General features: G+C 43.7%; 1 protein-coding gene across 1 annotated transcript in view; it reads left to right on the top strand.

The window, feature by feature from the left end:
- Positions 1–10304, top strand: part of LOC306939901 (inactive carboxypeptidase-like protein X2) — a 28059-nt gene continuing 17755 nt past the window's right edge. Inside the window, exons 1-8 of the mRNA XM_079524700.1 lie at positions 1–852; positions 2601–2873; positions 4026–4091; positions 5041–5088; positions 5936–5980; positions 6076–6135; positions 6987–7046; positions 8253–8330. Of these exons, the coding sequence (XP_079380826.1) occupies positions 576–852; positions 2601–2873; positions 4026–4091; positions 5041–5088; positions 5936–5980; positions 6076–6135; positions 6987–7046; positions 8253–8330 (907 nt within the window). The 5' untranslated portion in view covers positions 1–575. The remainder of the gene's footprint in view (positions 853–2600; positions 2874–4025; positions 4092–5040; positions 5089–5935; positions 5981–6075; positions 6136–6986; positions 7047–8252; positions 8331–10304) is intronic.

Below are 10304 nucleotides of genomic sequence, written 5' to 3'. Positions count from 1 at the left end.
GGTGAGCTGCTCACAAACTTCATTCCAGACAGCTGCATTTCCTTTCCTCCACCATTGCCAAGGGGGCCGCTAGGCTTTAAAAAAACCTCCAGCCCTCTGCAGTCAGTCCCCTCCTCTCTCTCTCTCTCTCTCTCTCTCTCTCTCTCTCTCTCTCTCTCTCTCTCTCTGCATGCATGCAGACACCAGCACCAAGTGGGAGACAAGAAGACTCCACACACCTCCACAAATCATACGTACATGTCCAGTCTTCCCACTGGCTGTGACCGAGGAGAGACCCAATAAGGTGAACGCAATAACGCCTGCTCCATGCCTTGAAGACAGAATCCTTCATGGACATAATGCAGTAAAGGTTGGTGCAGGTCAAGGAGGACGGACAGGCTGCTATAGCTGGATCTCTGCAGAAGCAGCTCATATAGGTTGAGCTTGACTGTCTGTGTGTGAGGAGCCTGGGAGGCTGGGACTTGTCCATACATCTACTCCTCTGACAAGATTTTCACTTTGTTTTCGTCCTCTTTCTTTCCTGAAGGAATTCTGTTAGTTCTCGTCTCAGTGTTTCCATCCTGACCGGTGTTAAGATGAGGGTCTACGTGTTGGTGGTCTGGGTGGTTCTGAGCTGCCTGTGTGCTGCTGGACATGGACAACAAGAGCAGCTCTCCTCCACAGGCCAGACGTCCACCATCATCACAGACGGGAAAGGACTGGATAAGGAGGACAGGCAGCTGGAGGCTGAGGAAGGAGAGGAAGATGCTGCTATGATGATGGATGAGCCTCCTCTTGAAGAAGAAGCCGTACTAGAAGAAGACAATAAGGTCAAAGCCAAGAAGAAGAAGAGTCCAGAGGAGCTAGAGGCTGGTAAGTCTGTCGTCTTCATCAACATCCATCTCACACACACAGCGCTTTACCGTCAGTAACAGTGCTGGGAGTGAAAGCTTAGCAGCAGCAGCTGCTGTGTCAGATCAGATCCTGACCTTTTTTGTCACACAGACACAGCTGCACTTCTTGAAATGAAAAACATGTGGGCCAGAACCTTAAGAGAGGCCATCACACAGCTTCTCTTGTCTGTTGTTCAGATGGCCTGTTGCATGTGTGCGCGTGCGTGTGTGCAGTGCGTGCGTGCATGTGTGCGGTGCGTGCGTGCGTGTTTCTGTCTACTCACTGTATATCATGTGCAGTACTGTATGTGTATTGTGCGTGCGTGTGCTTGCATGCTTCCCTACCTCCTGACTCTGCTCTCAGACACAGCTTGCAGCCAAGGAGAACGTGGAGGCTCCACAAACAACAGGAAAGACTGCAATCAGCCAGTCAGCCAGTCAGCCAGTCAGTCAGTGAGTCAGGCCAGGCCTGCGTGACATTTGGTTTGCATTGAGCAGCAGCAGCCCACTCACTCTGTCGAGGTGCTCCTCCTCCCCTCCCCAACCATGCCTCCACATTTTAGCCCTGAAGGAGGAAGTCAAATTAAACGCTCCTCTTCAAACGACCATTTGTCTCTGCCATTTAAATAACAGAACACCAGATGACAGATGGCCGTTATACCGTACACTTACCCACTTACCATAAGTTTTACAGGTGTAATAAAGCAATATGCAGCTCGTTTGCACTGCAGTGTGTGTTGTGTTTTTATGACATCTGATTCTGAGTTGCATGGGTATACAGTCAGCTGTACGTGGGGGTCTGAGTTGAGTTGAGTTGAGCTGAGTTGAGTTGAGCTGAGTTGAGTTGAGTTGAGTTGAGTTGAGTTGAGTTGAGTTGAGTTGAGTTGAGTTGAGTTGAGTTGAGTTGAGTTGAGTTGAGTTGAGTTGAGTTGAGTTGAGTTGAGTTGTGTTGAGCTGAGCTGAGCTGTGGCGAGTCGAGTTTTGCTTTGCTGGATGATTTGTTACTTGAATATCCCAGTAAATGAGTATATGCATGGCATGTCTGTGCAAGGTTTTAGGAAGAAATACAAAATATGACCACAAGGAATGTTTCCACTATGATTTTCCACAAATTAGCAGATTTACGAGAGGACCCCAAAAACAACAATGTTCTGAGCTAACTTTCCACTGAGGGCACATGAAGCAAAACCACACGCTTGCTGCTTGTTTCCAACACCATTCGTGTATACACTGCTGTTTTAGGTGACACAATAATCATTCCATAAGTATTACTATAGTCGTATTTATGTGCGATCTGGTGTTGGGTGAAATCAGCCTGTGTGCTATGGACCCACCTCACCCCTGCCCTACTCTAGAGTCTTACTATTTTATTTTCTAAAACAAGTGGGATACTGGGCTTAACCACTTAAACACTATATATACTTTGTTGTTGGTACTTGGTCCCCTCCTTTCCCCCCCCATTTTTCACCACAGTAAGTATAGAGGCTTAACCTACATCAATGAAGAAAGTGTGCGTGCGTGCGTGCGTGCGTGCGTGCGTGCGTGCGTGCGTGCGTGCGTGCGTGCGTGCGTGCGTGCGTGCGTGTGTCTGTGCAGTCTGTTTGTTGCTCTCTCTCTCCCTCCCCCGTCCCCCTGCCTCTCTTATTATATTAGAAGCCTACTAAGGTTCCTCTTGGCTCCAGTAAACATCATTTCTCATTCTTTAATCCATGCCTGTCGTTTCCTCAGCCAGGGCAAAGAAAGCCGCAGAGAAGGAGGCCAAGTCGAAGAAACCGAAGGCCCCGAAAGCCACCAAAAAGCCAAAGGCCCCGAAGCCCACCAGGCAGCCCAAAGCGCCGAAGCCCACCAAGAAGCCCAAAGCGCCGAAGCCCACCAAGAAGCCGAAGGTTACAAAGACCCCCGCTCTGCAGACCACCACCACCACCACCACCACCACCACCAGGAGTCCCACCATGGATGAGGAAGAGGAGAGAATTCTCATTGAACTGGGCTGGGACACATGTATGTACTGTACATACACTCTAGATTCACTGTGTGTTGACCTTAGAGCAGGGGTTCTCAACCCGTGGGTCGCGACCCCTCGGGGGGTCACCAAATTAGTTTGGGGGGTCCCCAAATTATTTTAAAAAAATATATTTTTTCTTTGGTAATGACACGTAATTCATGAAACAAATATTTAATGTTTCAGAAGTTAGAATGTCTGACGCCAGATGCTGCAACTGCTTTAATTATAGGCATTATACAGAACCATTTACACTGAATTCACATCGGCAGCGCCGCGGCATGCGATTTTTACCACCCCCTTTTATCGCAAAATACATGTGAAAGAAATGAGAGTGACGGAAATAAGCGAATTATGGTCCAGTCAAAGGTTAATGATGCCCGGCAGCAGGCAGGGAGGGAGGAGCAATAGAGCGTCACAGTCCCGCCCCCGACGAGCGGATGTATGAGGATAAGAACAAACAATTAGAAAGAGAGGGGTAGGGTAGAGCACTTTTTTTGTTGTTTTTCTTCTTTCTAATTATTTGTTCGGCCCAAAAAGTTGTGTTTATTGTCATGATTTGTCACCATCCGAGTTGGCTTTGTCCGAGACTTACAGGTCTTTAAATACGATACCATACCATACCATACCATACCATACCATACCATACCATACCATACCATACCATACCATACCATACCATACCATACCACTTTATTGTCAGCTTGCACTGAAATTTGTTTTGCGTCCATGACGTCACCGTTCAAGATACAGACAAGACAGACATACATTACAAAAGATACATTACAGTCAGGACACAAATCACAGAAGCAGACAGGAACAAGAACAATAGAACATATCCTCTTGGTTTACCGATTTTGGTTTAAAAGCAGAATAATAATAAAGTAATAAATAAATACTTTTTGAAACTATGGGAATTATGAATTCTCTTCCGGGCCGCTCGTCATCATGAAAGGGGGCGGGACTGCGACGCTCTTATGTTGAACTTTTCACAACTTTGATTCCACACTTTTCTTTTTTAGCTGGGTCCAGTATAGTTCTTGCATCTCTGCTGCCGGTGTGAATCCAGGTGTTCAGGTCTTTGCCATGCAGTCCAGATGTGATGTAGGAATGATGATCTCATCTGGTTGTTAACTTGTTTATCTTCACAGTGATCCAGCCTGTTGGGACTCCAAACCCCTCCGAGAGGGAAGAGCCTGCTGAGCCAGAACACCACGGTAAGACAACAACTGTACACCAAATTACACCTCTGATGATGCCTTTCAGGACATTAATTTATGTTATTTATTCACGTCTCATAACTAAAATAAAATGAAAAAGTGTACAGACGTGTACAAAAGTGTATAGTGTAACATTTATTCACGTCTATCTGAAATAAAATGAAAAAGCAGGTAATTTGAATGCCTTCCCTTGTACAATATTAAGGCTTTAAATTTCCCTGTCCGGTATTGTATTAGATTACACATATAGTTTCATGAAACTTGGAATGGGAATGGTCAGTAGGCTGCCCTGAAGAGATGATTACATTTGCCGTCAAAAAGGTAAAATTTCCAGGGCACAATCAAGAGACCACAGGCCCTATTTTGCATGTAGGTCTTATGACTTAGCTTAAGACCTGGAGGTGTGGCCGATGCTGTTTGGCCTCTCAAAATAGCTAAACAGAATTGACCAGGTCTTAAGTTAAGTCATAAGACCTGGTACTTAAGACAGGCAAAATAGGGCCCAACATTTTCAAACTATAGAGATGTACTTACGTGTGTGTTCAAAAAGACTTCCTCCTCGTCTCTCTTTTTTATGGGTGACTTTTTTGCCACAGGGCAAAACGGAAACAAGTAGACTAAATTGCGAGGCAGCGTTGGCATGGATTTGTTGAATAGGATCATGTCAAGTTTCGCCTCCACCATGAAAATGGTCATAATGTTTACCACCAGAAAAGGTGTCAATTAGTACCAAATTAGGGACACCAGGTTGAAAGTGGTTAAAACTAATAATGATGTATTTTTGAGGGTCGCTATCCCCTCCAACGTCTGTCTTTTGAAATTACGTCATATGGCAGCCAAGTCTATGGACTTTTAATGTTTGTTTACAGCACTTTAAACAAGCATTACCAGGCACCTCTCACTTCACACAAGTGTGATTTTTCTTTTCTTTTTTCTTTTTTTGCAGGTCCACCAGAAACTGTCACCGAAGTGACCGAACCCGATCTCATCAGACGTATGTTTCACGAAACATTTTAATTTAGTTCATCTGTGTTTTTTAAGTGCAAACTCTTGCATCTACAGTAAGTGAGCAGGATGGGGTGGTGGGGGTTGGACCTGAAGATATGGCCATGCCCTTGATTGCCTTGTAGGTCATCATCACCAGTGTGTTGAATTGGTTGCAGGAAGCACCCCAAGGCCAGTGAAGGGAGCGCAGAAAGGGGAGACGTAAACATTTTGGGAGGTTGAAGACCTAGATGTACTGATCAACTCAACACAAGAGTTGGTGTTGAGGAACCAACACCAAATCATTTTACTCTCGTTTGCTCATATGATAATAGCAATGCTGCAAAAAAGGAATTACTGTATATCATCTCTGTCGGGCGGAAACCTCACGTGTCCAAAAATGATACGTAGCTTGCGAAGTTAGTTCAGTTGACACTTTGGTGTAACGTACAGTTGGGTGCCACCGATATTGTCCCTTATCATTTGACCCATTTAGGCCTGACCTCAACATTTTAAAAAATCCTTCTAAATCCTCCAGTTTTCTGAAATAAATATTTTCACGATTTTTCAAAAATAGCAGACCTACAAGCTCGTAGCGCGCCACTCGGTGGCGCGCTATGAGCTTGTAGATCTGCTATTTTTCAATAGCTAAATTATAACATAATGTTTAAAACACCAAAAGGGGTTCCCGCCCAAAATGGGTTAACTGTCCTTTTGCGCAGATCACGCAAACCTCAGCAAAAAGAAAAGGACAATATCGATGGCCTCCAACTGTATGATCCAGTAGGGCATTCATTTATGAAAAGAGTCAGTTATGGTCTCTGTGCATTGATTATGTGTTTGTTTAATTTAAACAGGCAACAAGCACACCACAACAACCGAAGTTATCATGTACATACCAGGTAACTATTGATAATATTATATACAGTATACCCATGACAAATAGTTTATTTATTATTTATTATTATTTAATATAACTTGCTGATCTATATTCCAGAGGAAACCACGACTGTGTCGATCTTAAATCCATGGTATGAAGAATATGATTATGCTGACTGTAAGTATACAATTTCTCCACTGTCTTTGGTCTGTGTCAATTAACCATTTAAGTCGAAAATGACACTACGAGTTTTGGGTTATGTGGTTATCTGACCCTAGTACATGATGGAGAAACCCAACTGTATTACATCATAGCAAGGTAACTACACAACCCAAACCTTGTACCGATTAACCCATTCTGGACGGGATACTTTAGCTATTGAAAATTAGCAGATCTACAAACTCAGAGCTTGTAGATCTGCTATTTTTGAAAAATCTTTGCTTCCGAGGGGTCCCTGGAACAACATATTTTGAGATGGGGGGTCCGCAGCTAAATTCAGATAATTCCTGGGGGTCCTTGACATGAAAAAGGTTGAGCATTTCTCTCATTTCTTTCACGTGTATTTTGCGATAAAAGAGGGTGGTAAAAATCGCGTGCCGCTGCCGATGTGAATTCAGTGTAAATGGTTCTGTATAATGCCTATAATTAAAGGAGCTGATTTTCAGAAAACTGTTTTAGAAAGATTTAGAAGACATTTTTGAGTGGTGTAAACCACTCCAACAACTGGCTTTGTTAGTTTACGTGTCCACGTGTCCACGTGTTTGTTCGTACCAAAAACATGAGCGTGGTTGCTATGGTCACTCAGTTCACACGGGTGTGATTTCATTATGTCAGACATTACGTCAGACCACAGCTGATCAGGCTATATAATACCTTACACCACTCAGTTCACACGGGTGTGATTTTTTTGAATCTACCTAGTCCAAAATGGGTTAAGCAACAGTTTGCCTTTAAGCCATATTTCCATTGGTCATCATCGTAACAGTATGTGTCGGTGTCGTGAAAATGTGTGTTTCCTTTCCCCCCAGTGGCAGCTAAGAAACAGGAGGAGGAGGCAGAGAGGGCTCGCAAGGAGAAGGCAGAGAGAGGTCTCAACCTGCATGGTTTTTACTGTTTTCTCAGGGAAATGAATGTTTTCACATCCCTCTGTGGGACCCTGCTAGGCTACTGTATCTGACTGTCCAGCAGCAGGAATGTCATGCATGGACTTATTACAACATGGACTCCTTGATGCAACATTGCATTACAGAACATATTAACCTAATGAAATGACTAATGGGGAAATGATGGTTTCCTCATTCATTAGAACAGGGGTTCTCAACCCGTGGGTCGCGACCCCTCGGGGGTCGCCACATTATTTTAGGGGGTCCCCAAATTATTTTCAAAAAAAAAAAAAAAGATTTATTTTTAAATTTTATTTTCACGATTTTTCAAAAATAGCAGACCTACAAGCTCATAGCGCGCCACTCGGTGGCGCGCTATGAGCTTGTAGATCTGCTATTTTTAAATAGCTAAATTATAACAATGCTTAAAACACCAAAAGGGGTTCCCGCCCAAAATGGTTTAAGGTTATTGTAGCAGTCAATTTATATTGGGGGTCGGGAGGGGGCGGGGCGGGGGTCCCGAGACGTTGCCAAAGCATTTTCGGGGGTCCCCGGCCAAAAACGTTGAGAACCCCTGCACTAGAAGGGCAATAATATCCTTCACCAGAAGCAGGAACCAGCTCAGTGGCCTTGTGGTTAGAGTGTCCGCCCTGAGACTGGGAGGTCGGGGTTCAATCCCCGGCCCGGTCATACCAAAGACTCTAAAAAATGGGACCCAGTGCCTCCCTGCTTGACACTCAGCATCAAGGGTTGGATTGGGGGTAAGTCTTCCTGCGACATACTAGCGTCATGTCCAGGGGGTGTACTTGTACATCAAGCTGCCTCACGCTACAGAAACAGGAGATAGGCTCCTGCCCCTATGGGCCTCATGGCTCGGCAAGGCTACTTACTACCAGAAGCAGGAACATACTGTACGTGTCAAAAAGTCTAACGTTCATTAGGAGGATGATGTCAGTCGCCAGGCAGCAGAAGCAGGGACGTGTGTTTTCATTGAGTCTAACGTTCATTTGGAGGAAAATATCAGTGGCCTGCAGAAGCAGGAACGTGTGTTTTCATTGAGTGATACTTGACATACATATAAGTGTATAAGTATATAGGTTTACTGTACCCTACAGTACAGTACAGGCACATGTGGAAATGTTTAGTGAGGCGAATGTGTGTCACATGCTGTTTTTCCATCCTCCTCCACAGCTGAACGACTGAGGAAGACGTGGGAGGAGGAAGAGGAGGAGAGACTGAGACAGATGTCCGTCATCGTTGAACCAAAAAGTAAGACTGTGTGTCGACAGGCTGTCAGCCCAAGGGTTTCACAAACCTTTCAGGCCCTATTAAACCCCCCAAAAAAGAATCGTATTTGAACCCATTTAGGCCTGACATCGACATTTCTAAAATGTCTTCTAAATCCTGACAGTTTTCTGTCAGGATTTGCGCCACATTTTCACGATTTTTTCAAAAATAGCAGACCTACAAGCTTGTAGCGCGCCACTCGGTGGCGCGCTATGAGCTTGTAGAACTGCTATTTTTCAATAGCTAAATTATAACATAATGTTTAAAACACCAAATGGCAATAAGCACTTGGAATTGTAGGCATTACATTTAGTTAATTTAATTTGTTAAAATAGCCAAACTACAAGCTCTTTTTCACAATGTTTGCCTCTTATCTTATATGTAATTTTAGAAAAGTTGGTCAATTTGGTATTATGTTTTAAAAACGTATACTGTATGTCGATTTGTTTATTGTTGAGTGAGAAAACAATGTTTTACATGAAGCTAATCATCTGGGCGACCCGCCCAGATCTCTAGACTATACATGTGTCTATTCCGACAGTGAGTGAGAGGCTGGAACTACCCACAGCCTTCGCCCGGAACTGAAACATAGGTTTAGAGCTAACCATACAGTAGGTTCATTACAATATGAAACTGAAACATAGGTTTAAAGCTAACCATACAGTAGGTTCATTACAATATGTTGGTTAGTGTGGGCTTACAGCCGCATGCAGTGTAAACTAAAATGTATCTTGTGGTGCAACCAAACATCGACACAGTTTCGTATCAAACAAACTGGTTTAAATGTACCGTGTAGTGTATTGTAGACTTTGCAAACATCGACACAGTTTCGTATCAAACAAACTGGTTTAAATTTACCGTGTATTGTAGACTTTGCACAGCTGGTGCAACAGGCTGCTGGAGTTTATAGATAGATGTTTGGCACAGCTGTGGCAGCCTTTGTGTGTTCATTCAAAGAAAGAATGCTTTTGATAGATCCATTAAACACACAAACATGATGCTCACTAGAGCAGGGCTTCTCAACGTTTCTTGGCTCAGGTCAGCCCTGTAAATAGCGTTTCCATCTGATCCACGGCACCCTGCCCTGAATTTCATTGTTACCTAATTTGATATATTTCCCCCTAAGATACAGTATGTCACAAGGAAAACTTGACAGACTGTTTCCATTAGGAGTCGGACATATTGAAAATAACTTTACACTTGAACCCCAGCATTGCTATTCTTTTTTTTTCTTTTCTTGATGTACAAGCTCACAACATGTCGCATCGTGATGTATTTGAGAGCTTGTAGGTCTGCTATTTCTGGCGAACAGATTTGGTGTTGATCAAAAAAAGAAGTATTCTGCGGCACCGCTGGACTTGCGTCACAGCATCCTATAGCAGGACGCCACGGCACTCACTTTGAGAAACCCTGCACTGTAGCATTTAGAACAGCCTGGCCGTTGTCAAGTATTTGTCAAGCAGACTTCATGTTAATATGGGAAAATTAGCGAAATGTGTGGCAATCTGCAAAAAAAATGCCACTAGCTTTCTTCACAATTGTGTTCATAAAGGTGTCTACTATCACATATCAATTTGTTCCAACTCAATTCTGAATCCATTGCAAGCATTAGTTTTGCACGAAAAACACTCCTTCGGCTAAAAATGGCCATAGCCGTCATCACAAATGTGATGAGGTCAGCACAAATGACAAATGTGATGAGGTGGCTATGGCCAAATTTAGCCCAAGGAGTATTTTTCGTGCAAAACGAATGCTTGCAATGGATTCAGAATCACGAAAACCCCCTAGTTTGACACGTCACATGCTACTTAAATAAATGTGCATGTGCATGAATATTAATTTCGGGGCATGTCAGCAGACCTTTAAAGCATAATGTCACAAAGTTTCCCAATGGATTTGGGTTGGAACAAATTTATATGTGATAGTAGACACCTTTATGAACATTGTGAAGAACGC

This window comes from Electrona antarctica (genome assembly GCF_951216825.1).
Source record: "Electrona antarctica genome assembly, chromosome: 16".
Classification (NCBI taxonomy): Eukaryota; Metazoa; Chordata; class Actinopteri; order Myctophiformes; family Myctophidae; genus Electrona; species Electrona antarctica.
The sequence above is the reverse complement of the archived record's forward strand: the minus strand, read 5'-3'. Positions and strand labels throughout refer to the sequence as shown.